We start from the raw sequence: 16,012 nt of genomic DNA, 5'->3' as shown, positions 1-16,012 counted from the left end.
AATTAGCAACATACAAAAAATTTGAACATTTTGTAGGGAGGGAGGGGAATTTGGGCTGTTTATTACACTAGTCCCTAAAATCTTATGATAACGAATTTTTATTCGTTGTCTTAACAACCTTGGGGACTTTTATTGAATTTTAATTGGTTGGTTCATTTAGTTAACGTCCAAACGTGTCAACCACTAATTGTAATCTACATAACAGGTAATCTTGTGTATCACCATTGGGGATGTACATCAATTTATCGGCCATTGTCTTATTCCTTTGAATTGTCTCAATTAGAATAATTTTTGTTGCAATTCTTATTTGCCAAATATATCAAAATTTGCAACAAAAATATTATTTTAACCTAAATGATATAGGAAGAGAACAATAAAAGTAGTAATTTTGTTACGAATACGTCGACTATACATTTCAGGGATTTAAAGCCGCCGTTTGTAAGTTAGGATAAAAATATAAACCGCGGAGTGTTCAGTTCATATGAAGGAACGGCGGCTTCTTTAGGCGGCGGCGGCAGATTTATGCTGATGCTATTTTTTTGGCTGTCTGACCCTGATTTATTTCTTGCAAAATATAGATTGTCATTTTTCTGTGAAATTACATCAAAATATAATATTACATCTAAGGTAAGGGTCATTGTGTTAAAATAAAGGGATGTGAATATACATAACGATTTTTATGTCTGATTTCTGGAGGTAAAAAATACTGTTTTATCAAATTCTATTTAATTGCTTCGCCACTAGGCTCTAGGGAAGGGCGGGGGAGATCAGAAAAATAGCTTAAAGCCACCCCCAAGACATTTAAATTGTTGCCCTAAAAAGTAAAACTAATTCGGATAAAAATTTTATGAGATCTTTAGCTTCAGACAAAAAAACCTTAACCTTTATATTATAGGAGCACGTAAAGTTTTTGAAGGGTATTATAAATAACCTAATACTTGTCTAGGTTCAAAATTAAGCTTCCCTTCAAAATGACATCCCATAACTATTACTAGGAAAACATCTACCTTAGAAGTTATCTATTGTTGTATTACTCCACAAAATATTTCAATGTAAAAATTTATATTTATTTTCAGATATAAATAAAATTATGTGAAATGTGTATCAGAACTTGATAGGTGGAGACGTATAAAGGTAAATTTAAAGTAGTGCAGCTTCCTTATACCTTTGTATGTATGTCCGTCTGTATGTTTTTATTGCTGCGCTTATTATAAACACAATTGGTATTCTTAAAAATCTAAAACGGTCACAATTCAAAATAAAAATGATTTATATATTTAAAACTAAATCAATTTATGCCTTAACTGTTAGAACCTATAAAAAGATTTATTCTTATTTTATTACCTTTCAAAGATTGCATAACAAAATGTTTATTTTTATTGTTATTGAATTCTACTGTTTAACATTTGTAGTAGCGGAGCTACTCAATAACACATTCTCAATGGATATTTCCGTCTGTCCGACAGTTTTAAGGAGTTTCTAGACTGTAAATTACTCGATTATAGATATTCACACACAAATTTGCTTGCAGCTAATAAAATAATATAATTATTAGCTTGTTATCGTTGTGCTACTTATGGGTGTATTTGTCCTTGTTTTTGTTTCATATTCCCTTAGATTCAAACAATATAATAATTACAATTGTTAGCTAGTTGTCGCTTCGCTACTAATGGATAAAAATGTCCTTTTTTTTCTAGCTTCTCTCCTCCTATATTTCCTCCCTTACAAAATCAATTATCTTAATTACAGCCTAATTACAATTATAAGATTCGACCTTTTGAATCTAGTAATCCAGGGACAAGGGATAAATGATATCTTCAATTACAGTTTTAGCAAGGCTAGATAATGTAAACGACGCTGCTTGCCCTGTCTCGGTCGGTAATTCTGAACTGACTTCACGTATGTCTCACACACCCCTTCTCTTAAAATTTCTTCATTCAATGTGATACTACCGACAACGGCTCTAGAGGACTCTACCCTGCCCATCTTTTAATTTTAGTTCTAAAAAGAAAAGATAAAAAATTGGCAGGTATATTTCTTACAAGCGGCGACTTCTCTTGGGTTCTTTTGGGAGGGTTGTGGTGCACTCTCCTGAAATAGTTTTAAACCTTCTCAGGACCTATGAGAAGGTTCAACAAGGACAGACCAACATTCTATTACTATTAATATAAGGATTGTTTTAAACATTCTTATTTTTGATAATATTGCATCAAATTGTTTCATAAAATTTTCTACTGAACATCCTTTGTCTGTGAAAGAAGATGAGACAATGTGTGTAATTATAATCGTTTTTCTCCCCTCTTATCTTTCCTTTTTATCTTCTTTTGGTATATCCTTAATTGTGTTCTTATATTAGTCTTATATTATTTCTTTAAGTTTTAAGTATTTAAGTAAGATAAAATGGAGATTCAAATGAACAGAGGAAAAATATTAAGCTGGAATGAAGATACAGATGCATGTACAGTAATTATTTGACTATAATGTTGTTAAGCTTCCTAAAACCGTACGCCATTTTTACAAGAATTCTTATGCTGGTTAACAACTACCTACTTATTTAGGAAACTTGCCAAGATGTATTCAAGAATTATTGAAACTTCTGCTATATTCGCACTTTTCTGCCTACAAATTAAGGTAAGATTTGTAATTGTTGGAAAAAATTGCAACGTTGGTGCATCCGCGAAAGTCCCGTTTTAGTTTAATTTTTATTATCTAAATTGTATACAAGTTTGTTGTAATAGATTTATAACTCTAGATGGGCTGTCAGACACAATAATTAGTCCAACTTTATAAAGAAATGTCTAACAGTCGAAAATATTATTCATTCCAAAAATATGAGCTTCAAACTAAGAAATTAAAATTTTTAAAGATGACAAATATATGTTAAGGAAACTAAAATAACTGCCTTTTCGTACCAAAATGTTTACACTTAGAACAACCTTTAATACGGGGGGATTGTTCTTTTACTGTATTCTTAGTGGTACAAATTACTGAGTAAGGATCTAGATCTACTATATTTATTGTTGTTGTGTATCCCGTTAACTAATTATGCTAAATATAACATGCAACTTGTGAGGGATGGCTCATCTGAAGATAAACGATGTTGTATACGAGCAATTGTTGAGTAACCTGTTAATTAATTATGCTAAATATAACATGCAACTTGGAAGGGATGGCTCATCTGAAGATAAACTATGTTGTATACAAGCAATTGTTGAATAACACGTTAACTAATTATGATAAATATAACATGAAACCATGTTTACAACTAGGTTTCAAGCCATTTTTCCCAAGAAAAGGATTGAAATTCAATTCATCTTCAATGAAGTATGTTTAAAAATGCTTTATAAAATTTAGTATTTTATATCGTCTATACTTAAAGGCTTTGTGTTTGTAAATAAGCTAATTGAAATTGAAAGTTTTATTATAATCTTTTTAAGAATAAAACACATATACAATAAATCATCAATACATTGACGTCCAAGGGTTTGGTGGGTGGGTAAAGGGTTGATGAAACTCCCTACCCTCAAATTTAGAGGTGCCATAAGGCCTATTAAACCACCTACCAAAACTTAAATTAACCCACCCCTAATATTAAGATTTTATTAAGTGTTTAGCAGTTTTGGAGATCTCATTTGACAAATATTGTACGTACAGCTATCCAATGTTTTTCTATATTCCTTTAAATACGAAGGAAATAAGCGGTAGAGCAACTATTGTGTAAACTTAAAATTGTTCATAAAATAAATTTGATGAAAATTTCGTGACTCAAATCTTTTAAAGCAAATTAATTTATTTGGCATCTGGTTTAATTATAAATTAATATCAAATCATTATAAAAACATATTAAAAATATGTAAGAATTTGGGTATATCTTTTTATCCATTGAAAAACTATTTTGCCAACAGCTTATATGCATTTCAAAAGTAACATTTTTTAATGAAGATTAATATGCAGAAGATGTTATGGTCCCATTTTGACTGACAAAGGAAGTTAGATAAAGAGTAAATCCTAGGTGTAGAGAAGAATTTTCTCAAGAAATGTAATAACCCAATCGCTTGAGCAGCAGCCATAGAAAATGTGCCTTATTGTCACAGTATTCTTCATGTAAAAATTCAGTCGTCTATCTTTGATATTAGCAGAGATGACATTATAGTCGCCCTAGTTAAAGCCTAAATCTAAAGTAATTCAAAGGTGTGTTTTCATTACCGCATATTTTAGAAATGGGTAGGTGCGGTTTCTTAAATTTTTATCATATGCTGTTCTAGTATTTTGATTATGTGATACTTGTGCGTAAGTGATTACACACTGCTGATAAAATAAGTTGTATAAAAAAAAACTAGAACGGAAATAGTCAAGGTCATAATAAACCAAAATAAAAAGGGTGTTCATAAAAACTTGTTAATAGATAGACAAATTAAAAAAAATTTACACCAATATTTAAAACAATTTCAAGAACACAGTAATAGTGTCTGACTGATTATGACGTAACAAAAAAAATTAGCCAATGAGAGGCCACTATAAATTTTACCATTGGTCTATAACGGCCTCTCATTGGCTAATTTTTTTTGTTACGTCATAATTAGTCAGACACTATTACTGTGTTCCAATTTCAATGGTCTATTCCTACTTTAATGCAATATCAAAAAGGTGCCTGTAATTCAGTGTTAATTTAAAGATCTAATAAAGATACAATTTATTGAATATTAAACATTTTGTTTTTAAAGAATATCTGCTCAAAGGTTATTGTTACAATATAACGCTTTTTAATAATAAAACTATGATTATTAGTTATTAGAAAGATATTATAAACTAGGGAAATGTAAAGAAAGAATCAAAATCAACCATCCCCCTATATCAATTTTTATCTAATGGAAATGAAAAATGAAAGAAACTCTTATTTAATTTAACGGAAACTTAGAAACCCCCTAATAAGGATGAATTGTATTACTTTATGTGTCGAGCTCTTTATTATTTTTCAAAAAAAGAAAAAAGGTAGTGAAGGATTGCAGAATTATTGCAGATTGCAGATTATGACGTCACAAGATAAATAACCAAAGAGAGGCCGGCATAAATTTTACCATTGGTCAATTACAGTGTATACTGGCCTCTCATTGGCTATTCTATCGTATGACGTCATAATCTGTTGAGGGACTTTAATCATCTTCAGGGTTGCAGTATCAACAAGTAAATAATATTTTGGTGTAAACATACCAGTAAATACTTGTTGTCTAACCTACATACATAACCCTCGTTATAGAGAAGCTACAAAACTTATATTGTAGTTTTTTTTCTAAATAACATGGACATCAACATTCATAAAAGCCAAGCTCTAAAATCAGACTGCAGGACAAATGAACATTACCAACAGTCAGCAACAAGCAGACGGACGTACGGATGGATAGATCCTATTTATAAAAAGCTACGCTTTTAAGAACATATTTAAATCAAATCTCAAAATTCGTACAACATTTTCTAATATGTAACACTAACACACAAACGCCCAACCTACTAATTGAAATAAACAAAATTAAGGAAACTAAATTTCAAAATTATCGAAATAGTTTTTGCCAATTTTCTTGCATAGATTGTGCAAAATTGGGGAACAAATTTGCATAAATTTTATAATTTTAGCAAATTGGGTTTATTTTTTGATGCGAGACTTCTTGTAAAGTGACCTCTTCCCTTATTTTCTAATGTGTAGACTTTTTTTCACGTTATTGTACATTTTCTTTATTAGAATTGTTTTACTTACATACTTCCCTTCCTGCTATGTCTTTCTTTCTTTACATAAACTTGTAACTGTATTCAAGTTATTTGTTTTTATTTCATTTCATCCTATTGCTGCGCTTTTTGTTTAGCATTCTTTCTTGCTGAAATAGGGATCTTAAGGGAGAAGATAAAAGACGATGAATTAATCTGTGTACCCTAGATAATATTTAAATTATTGGTTGAAAAATTTGAACATTAAAAAAATCCTTCAATCCAAATTCAACAAAATTGCCCAATGTTCCATAATTTAGTTAAAGTTTAATAGATTTTCAATATCTAAACTCTCCGCCTATGAAAATATACTTTTAGAATGAGGACTAAAGACAATTGATCAAATCTTAGTATACCTTAAAATTGCACATCAAAGGAATCATGCTTAGCTGTTTTTCATCTGATTTCAAACTTTTTTTTGGCTATGAGTATTAGGATTTAATTTTTAGTTGTTCTTTGAGGCTTTTATTTGTTAACTTTAGTCACTAGGACAATAAGCATTCATTTGTTAAAACATCACCATAATTTAATTTTAACTGTTTGTGTATAGCCTTAAACGGCTAGACAACCAAATAAAAGATCCATTGCCCTATTCTCATATCCCTGCTGAAACCATTTTATAGATTTTATGAAGTAATTCATTTTTTCCGCATGAGTTTGGATTTTAGATGAATTTCATTCTGCAGGTTCAATGGTTATTTAAAGATAGGCCTACCCAGGGAGGTTTGGGATATTGGACTGTAATTTATAATGGGACCCAATATTATATAACCATGTTATCTTATTTGGTGAGTTAAAAACAAATATGGGGAGTGTTAGGGAATTATAATTGGTTGATTCCATACTTTTTAACCAATAATCTTGGCCCAAAGTAGGTGTGATTTTTTTTATCATTATTGTGTTTCAAATTAATTTATCGACCATCGTCTTATCCCCTAAGATCCCTAGTTTTTACATAGAAAGTGACAAGCATTTAAAAAAATTAATAATTTAATAACGATTTAAATATGAAACCAATGAATTAGGATCCAACCTCAAGGCTAAAAACCTGCTGGCAAATTGATTGAGAAAGCACATAAACTGTAAAATTTTGATTGGTGGAAATGTTTGAGATACAATATCCCTTCCTTGGATAGATAAGCAGTGTTCACATTTTCAACGCATCATAAAATATTTTACAGATATCTCTATATGTTGAAATTTAAACAAAGACAAATATCATTAAAATTTAATTATTTCAATGATGATCTTATTCAAATGCAAAATTAAATTGTTATTGCTGTTCTTCTATTATTTTAATTTTTAAATTTTGACCTATTTTGGTAGAATAAATAATTATTTTCATATTTTTACACCTTTAAACTGTCTACTAAACAAATTTTAAGAATATAATTTGCCTTTAAAATATAATTCAAACTTTAAATAATTTTGCATATATTAGACTTAAATATTCTAGTTTTGTGATGCAATATCAGCTAGGTGTTAGTTCATATCGCCAAATTATTAAGCCTGCATATATGAATAATTTGCAAATATCATAATAGCAATATTAAGATTAGAGGTATGTTCAATAATATGTATAAAAAATTTAACTATTTTGTTGATAGCTCTTGACAGTTCTATTAATTTAAATTTTAATATTAAAACAAGAATGATAATATTCATAAGTAGCAAAGCCAATTGGTATAAAATAATTTACTAAAATATATAGACAGACAGACAATATAAGAAAGTCCCCATAAGTACTTGAATTCATGGTAATCATATTTAATTGTCTCCTTACGTTCAGGATTTTAATTAAGAAAAATTGGTATGCTATAAGGCAGATGAACATTGGTCAGGGGAATCATAACAAATAAGTTCTGATGTCTCTCTCTCTGATCGTTGCATGGCCACTTGAAGTTTTAAAAAAGCAGTGTTAGAAAAGACAAGTCTTTTTGCGGGGATGAAAGAGCCCCAAGATTTAAAGGGAAGATTTGAAATCGTGACCGCGTTAAAATGATTCGTAACATGAGACACAAATTTCAGGGAATATAGGGATAGGACAATAGACGAATAATTAATCCTCCTCCGAAGTTCAGGCTAAGATAGATTAAAATGTCATAAAAATGTTATCTATAATACAAAGTAGTCTGTCCGTCCGTCCCTTGAGATCTCGGTCACCACTGATCCGATCAGATTCTACTTCTTAGGGTATATACTTATTGGTCCTGTGGTGGTTTTAAGCTATTTTCTTTGGGGTTGGGACACAACCAACCCCCCAAAAAGAAAATTTCCCCCCCCCCAAAAAAAAATAATAATTTGTTTTTAGGCAGATACTTCACAATAAATGGCAGTACAAGAAATACTTTTTTTTTAAACTACCTCTTTTAACTTTTTAACTTTATTGGTTAGTTCAAATTTGTGTACAAACTTATATCAACAAATAATTTAAATCTACAGAAGGATGTAATTTTGAGTATTGTTCATTGTCCCCTTATAGATTCAATGAAGTAATTTACTTTTTCTTGCTATTGTGCTTTCCTTCCCTTAAAAAATTCGCAGGGACAATGTATGGGTGATGGGATAGTATAACTTGCAATAAATTAATCTTCCCACTTAATCTTTTTTTTACTGAATGTGCTAGTTTTTATATATCTATTGGGATTTGTGAATTTATAGTTTTTTTTATGCAATTGTCCTGTCCCTTCTTGCACAAATTTGCAAAGATACAGGGGTAAGACATTAGACAATAAATTACGATTTTTTCTCTCTCTCTGTTTTAACCTCTTTAAATACTAATTTTGATTTAATTAAACAAGAACTTAACATCACTTATAAAAAAAACATGTGAAATAGTTTTAAACTATTTTGATATTTGAAAGGAAATATGTTAGTTAATAACTCCATATACCCTTGGGGAGGTATAATTAAAAAGTATTTAAATTCACAGAATGTTTAAAGAAAGATATTCTTAATAAAAATGGAACAATAAAGGAAAATTAGCAGGGACTTTAAGGGATAAGACACTGGATGATAAGTTTATGTACATCCACAATCATGATAAACAAAATAACCCAATCTTTAAATTCAAATTATCATTGGAGGAGTTTAGACACTGAAGGTCTAACAAAATTGAATAATGTTAATCAAATGTTTGAAGCCAACGAATGAGATCTGGTGTTTATAAAACATTGGATACCAGCATTATATACAGCCCATTGCCCCCTCCCTCCCTGAGTAATAGTAATGATATGTATAGAAAATTAAACTATCTATTCATAAAATAGTAGACAATAGCTCTGTTTATACTTCCTGTATATTATTAATATTATCAGGGTATATTTCAACTAAGAAAAAAAAGTTTTTTTCTTCTAAATTTACAAAAAAAAATATAAAATTATTATTGAAATGAAATAAAATTATTTTAAACGTGCTTTTATAACTTGACTGTAAGAGAAATTTTAGTGTTTTGTTAATAATTTGAAAAAAAGGGGGGGGGGCTTAACAATTACAGGTTTTAATATTGGGGAGCATATACATGCATTGCCCTAAAAATGAGTGCCTAACCTTTACGCAATATAACCTAGCCTAATCTGACCTACAGTAGGACACCAGCAAATGGAAAACTTTAATATATTTTTAAATATAAGGGGGTTTGCTTGTTAATATATGTTTAAGTTTTAATATATAATATTTATAGATTTAGCGACTGAGAAATATAAAAGCATTACTAGTAAGGGCGGCAAACACAAATGCGGCAAAAGCACAGTTAACCAAAATTCATTTTATAAAATATTTTGAACGGAAGAGTAAATCAATAACAATCGTATATAAACAAGGATGTGCAGAATTGCTAAAAACGTAGCCTTATATTTTGATAAAATGGCAAAATTCGTTAAATATGTGCTAGCTTAGAAAGTTTATGTCCATATAAAATTTTTTTGTCATTATATTTCTAGTTATAGAAACAAACTTGATAAAATAGATAAATTTTTAATATCTTTTTTCCAAGAATAGAAAAAATAGAGGCAAGTAAACTTGTCAATATTAATACAATAAATTTTAAGTTATCACTATGACGAGACTCCTATATTATATATTAGCGGCTACGCCCCTAGAGCCTCTAGGGGCACTAAAGTTAGGAGGGGGAAAAGTCGACCTCATCCAATATCAAATTTGAGTTTCAAAAGAATAAAAAAAAATATTTTCAGGGGGGAGGGGGTGAAGACACCCTCCCTCCCTAAAAATAGTTAAAAACCTTCCCAGGACCTATAAGAAGCTTCGATGTAAAGGAGAACAATATCGTTTCTGCGGTTAGTGAGATTCTTTGGGACAGACAAAAAAACGCTTACTACTTTATATAATAGGATAGCAAATGTTGATATGAAAGAACTTGAAGAAAAGCTTTGCTCCAAAAACTAAAGTATAAGAGGAAATTGTTTTGTTCTCAATGCCAATTTAAACATTATGTATATCCTTTCCATTTTATTTTAAAAACTCTTTAAATGTTTAAATGCTTAGCATTCTACTTCAATAAAATAGCATAAAACATGACAAAGAACAAACTATTTAGATCATATTGTACATCAATAGATAGGATAATCAATGAATAATGAATATACATAATTTGAAATATATCATTAGAAACGCGGCTACTCTATATATCATGATTATCTGTATGTTTGAATGTCAGACTTAGTGTTCTTCACACACACAAACACAGAAAAGTAGCTCCACCCCTGGCAACTAGGGTCTCTATGTTCCTATGTTCGAAGGGGGGCAGAAGGATAGCCTTAAATCCTAACATACTAGCATCTATTTCAAGCTGTCATAAAATGGAGAGCTAAATAAATAATGTAATTATTGTAATCTTCACACACACATAAACACAGAAAAGTAGCTCCGCCATAGCACTAGGGTCTCTATGTTCGAAGGGGGCAGAAGGATAGTCTTAAATCTAAAAAACAAAATTGTCTTAAACATCCTAGCACCTATTTCAAGCTGTCATAAAATAAAAAAAATGGGTGGGTGAATTTAATTTTAGTTTAAAAAAGAAAAAAAAATTGGGAAGGGGGGGTATTTTTCATTTTTTAGAGGGGTTGGGGGTGTCTCATCCCCCAAGAAAATATTTATAAACCTTCCCGGGACCTAAGAGAAGCTACCCTGTAAAGGAGAACCCGATCGGTTTAGCGGTTAGCGAGATCCTTCGCTACAAACAAACAGACAGAAAGACAAACAAACAGACAGACAAACAGACAGACATGGTACTACTTTGTATTATAGATGAACATAATTGTCCTTGTAGTGTCAGGGTTTCTACAGATCAAATGTTCTTATTAATTTTAATTGCAATTTTTTTTGTGTTCTAAAATAAGAATAATTGATATGAATAACAACCAAAGCATAAAAATAATTGGTGAATTTTAATGCATATGAAAACTAATAATCTATAAACAAGGACACCCACACAGCAAATAGCGCAACATCAACAAGCTGTAAGTATTTCAAAATGAAAGCTTTCAGTAAACCGTGAATATTTTTACATTAACACACTGGCTACTCCGCCCCTAGAGGCCTCTAGGGGCACTAGGGAGAAGGGTTCGGTGTAAGTCGACCCTCCAATTTCAAATTTCAAAGAAAAAAAAGAGTTATTTCTTATCATTTCTTCTTGTTGTATATTTCCGTTAAATTTAAAACCCATGTATGCTATACTAAAAGATACAATTTTCAAAAATGAGCTTAATTTAACCTAATTTATTTTAAATTCAATGTAATTAGTTACTGTAAGGCCTGAAATTTTACAATTAAATTTGATAGAAATAAATATTTTATAAGTCAACATTTTCTACATTTAGAGAATGTCCGTTCATACGGCCTTTTATTCCATACATTCTAGGGAGATTCATCTAACAATACGTACAGTTTCATATAAGTTTTAATATTTCTTAATGGATCCAGGATCCAAAGTAAACATAAACTTATGTACATTACAAGTTGTTTCCTTATTGTTGTTGCGCTACTTACGGACATTTATGTCCTTGTTAATACTACAACTCTATAAACGCAAGGGAAGGAGGAGACATTGGACTATAAATTAAATTGGTACACAAAGGTTTCACGTTCTCTCATTCGGTGGATAAAAACCTTGTAGAACTTAGCAGTGTTTAGACATTTCGACCAATGTTTAAGGGGTAACTTTGTTATGATGATTGGTGTTGTTATTGTAAATCAATATATCATCCTTTGTCTTATTCCCCAAAATCCCTGAAAATACCCTGCTCGCAGCAGAAAGGTTTTTAAACGCATGTGTAATGCTGCTTTTTGAAACCAGAAACCAATTTAATATAATGCATGATCACTTTTGGTTAAAATCTGTAAAAGAGACAAATATTAACAAAAATGTTATAACCATTTAAGGATTTTATTCTTAGTTTGTTATAAGCCTGTTAAAATTAGACTATACCTACAAAAATATTACTGAGTTCTTTAAAGAATGTATTTAACGATTAAATACACCTAAATACATGTTAAATACATGTTAAGACCGTTTCTCATTGTGTACATGCAGGTGAATTTACATGTTCTAAATGTCGAAAAGCTATGCTTTTAAAATATAAAAAATAACCATCTTTAAAGAAATATGTTGTTACCTAATAGTACTTTTTGGGTTCAAAATATTGATTATTTTTCCATAATATATTTCCTTCTCTGTTATTTTCAATGATGAAAAGCAGGCAATATTTCAACAGGGTGCTGCATCATAATAATAAAAACAAGTAAGATGTACGTCAGATTGTCCTGTTGCCTCTGACCCATTAAAACTAGTAACCTAGTTTGTTTTATTTGTTTTAATGTTAGAACTTTTGTTGATTTTTGTTTTAGTCGAATAACTTTCACCAAAATTACAATATAAAGCTAACCTAAAAATACAAACAAATTGCAAAGATTAGGGATAAACAAACAGACAGACATACCAACATGATGTCATGTTAACTTTAAATCGTTTTCTTGTTTTCTATAACACGGAAATAATAGTTTTTTTTTCAGCGGTCTGTAGAATAAAATTATCAACCAAAATTGTTACAGGAACTATATATATTTTGATTAACCAATAATGAAAAGAACCGATCTCATGACTTTTTTCTATCACACAAATACACATTAAAAATACACTCGTATTACGGTATTTTCAATAATAAAAAAGGATACTTAAGACTAATTTTTCAACATCTTTCTTTTTATTCTTTCTCCTTGCTTTTTTATTTTGTATAATCTTTAATTGTATTAAAGCTTAACTACATTGTTTGTAACTATAATTGTAATCTAAAAAGGATTTTTTTATTACCTAGAAATCAAAACTTTTAGAAAGGAATAAAAATCAAGTAATGAAAAAATATTTTAATGTGATTTAATGCATTTTTATTAAAAATCAGGTTCCTGCTTTAACACTTTAAATGATGAATTGAGATGGGATGAATCCAAAGAAGCATGTGCTTCTTTAGCCTATGGTTCAAGTCTTGCCAAAATAACAACAGAAATTAAAAAAAAAACAGGCTACTTTGTTTAAAGACAAACCATATTTAGTCCCGTTTTTAGTATTGCTTCTACCGACTAGGGTTTACAAGTATATCTATTGTTTATACCGTCCTTTTGTTATTGAATTTTATCGACAAATTTTTTCTTTTACATTTTATAATCAAAACTTATCTTACTCAACAGAAGGTTCTTTTAACAATATTGACAACTGCGCAACCTATGTATATGATTATTCTTGTACATTTAAATAATTCATAGAAAAAAATTGATTAAACGCTTTTCACTAATATTGTAATCCTTGTTTTTTCCCTGCCATACTTTTTGTTATTGAATGATGGGTTTAATACTTGGGCTGGGTAAATGTGCAGAGCTGGATCTTTAAATGTGTAGCCGTTGGCGTGGCTGTAGCCGTGGCCGTAGTCATGGCTGTAGTTGTAGCCACACTAACGGACTGTGGTCACTTTTAGCGTGGTTAACCACGCTACGACTACGACCAAGCGTTGCCAATATGATTTAAAGATCGCATTTTTTTTTGTAGCCACGGCAACGCGTGGTTAATATGATTTAAAGATCGCTATTAGGTTGGTGGCTGTAACTCTGACGACAACTAGGGCAACGGCTACGCTTTTAAAGATCCAGCTCAGGAATCCAGGGATAGGACAATATGCTCAGCTTTTTGTTGTAAACCCCTTCCTTTTGTAAAAGTTATGGGATAAAAGATTGATTAATTAAGTACATTTTAAAATTTCCTGTAGATTCTTTAAAATTCATGTTAGTAGATACGGAAAGTGTCATTTGTGACGTCATACAAATATGTCTAAATGCATCTCTTTTTTTAGGGGTTTTCTTTCCCACTTCTCCTCTTATCCCTTTTTAAGACGTATTTTTATGACATCACATTTTCTGATTCAGTATCCCTTTAGTTGCTGGGTAATGGGTCCGGTTCACCCACACAAAATTAATACATTGGTAGCATACTCAGTCTTTAAATTCAAATTAACATTTTTAATTGTTTCAACTATGACTAAAGTCCCTAATTCCATCTTCCTATAATATAAAGTAGTAAGATTTTTTTTTGTCTGAAGCTAAAGATCTCAGCAGATACTCGTCCGAGTTAGACGTACTTTTCATTAAAGCTTTATAACTGTGTTGTGGCGGTTTTAGGCTATTTTCTAAGCTCCCCACCCTCACGTAACGTTGTGATTAAATTATAAGAACTAAGACCATAAAAATAAGTTAAATATCCATTTAAGACATATTGTTTTAGTTACAGAAAAAAATAATATATATCTTAAAAACTGGTCGGCTAGCCTGCATTAGAAGTCCTTAATTTTGCACCTTGAAGCTTTTATAAAAACCTGGAAAGGGGAGAGGGGAATGGAGAAGTCTTCAATGCCATGATCTTTTCAAGTAACACGTAGCCACTCTATCTCTTACTTAAATCTGTCTTTTTTTCTTATTATTAGATATCTTAATGTTTTCATTGTGTCAGATTGGTCTGAATCTCTATCTTAATTTCATTATGACTAAAGGAAGGCGTACGTTGCACCTCCTATTGTCATGCTAGATGTGTGTTATTATTACTGAAAAGAGAAGTAATGCCTTAACCTATAAGCAGGCGCAACTTATTGATATACAAAGTTAGAACATTTCTTTGAATTAGGAATTAAATCTTTCCAAGGACATTTGGAGTTTTTCTTTGCTTCCTTATATGAATTTTCTTTTGAAACTCTTTTATAAAGAAACTTGTAAAACATGTGTTGTATATTTTGTATGTATGTACATATATAGATAGAGGTATTTCACGATGTTCATTTCTAAAAATTATAACAAAAATGGAGTATAAAAAAGAAATATAGAGAATACTTTTAGATAAACTAGTCACTTTACCCCTAGCTTCTAGTGAAGGAAAGGGAATGTATGTAAAATAGCCTAAAACAACCCTATGATATCTATAGGACTTCTCATGATTTTATTTCATACCCTAGATTTTAAACTTTGAAGACAAGTAATAGTTTAACTAACTGCAAATGTTAAAAGAGGCATTTAATTTAAAAAAAAGAGTGGGAGTAGTCTACCAGCCGTATAAGAAATCTTATAGCAACATGTTACAGATTTTTAAGAACCGATATCAAAACACTTGAGAAACCTTGTTCAAGTTAACTGTAAGTATATTAAATGTGAAATGAAAACACTAAAAACTGAAAACAAGAATAGTTATGTCCATAAGTTGGAACAATATGTTGATAGCAGGTTAGCAAAAAAGGTAAAATAGTATTAAAATGAAAAAGAAAAAAGTGTAAATGCAATCATAAATGGAGATTTTGTAGTGCAGTATTGTAAAGGTCCTTTTATTTTAGATTTTTAAAATTCCTCCAATACAAGAAATTACAATTCTGTATAAGGTTGTTGTTCAAAGAAGAGATACACAGTTGTATGAAGTAACAAATATAGGGTAATCGGAAATTTCGAGAGAATATGATGAAATGTTTCACCCGGTTGGCTAATATCCCCCCTTATGACTTTACCCCATCCCCTCCGCTCACCTCAAAGGAACGAATTAACGAAAAAAATTCCCCTGTCACAATATCCAAGTATTCTATATCAATTTTGTAATTATAGAGTAGATTCACACCGAAAAACACTAAAAAAGGCGAAAAATCTAACAAGGGTTTATGTCATGTACAGTTTACACACCTTTTATATTCTTCAACTTTTTATGGTAAAATATGAT

The 16,012-nt window shown here is 30.3% G+C and overlaps 1 protein-coding gene across 1 annotated transcript in view; it reads left to right on the top strand.

Moving 5' to 3' along the window:
• Nucleotides 1–1,074: 1,074 nt before the first annotated feature.
• Nucleotides 1,075–16,012, top strand: part of LOC145322408 (uncharacterized) — a 40,743-nt gene continuing 25,805 nt past the window's right edge. The window contains exons 1-2 of the mRNA XM_080164398.1: nucleotides 1,075–1,134; nucleotides 2,559–2,631. Of these exons, the coding sequence (XP_080020524.1) occupies nucleotides 2,572–2,631 (60 nt within the window). The 5' untranslated portion in view covers nucleotides 1,075–1,134; nucleotides 2,559–2,571. The remainder of the gene's footprint in view (nucleotides 1,135–2,558; nucleotides 2,632–16,012) is intronic.

Source organism: Acartia tonsa, chromosome 6, assembly GCF_053477335.1.
Source record: "Acartia tonsa isolate MP-2025a chromosome 6, ASM5347733v1, whole genome shotgun sequence".
Classification (NCBI taxonomy): domain Eukaryota; kingdom Metazoa; phylum Arthropoda; class Copepoda; order Calanoida; family Acartiidae; genus Acartia; species Acartia tonsa.
Note: the sequence above shows the minus strand (reverse complement) of the source record. Positions and strands in the feature narration are given on the sequence as shown.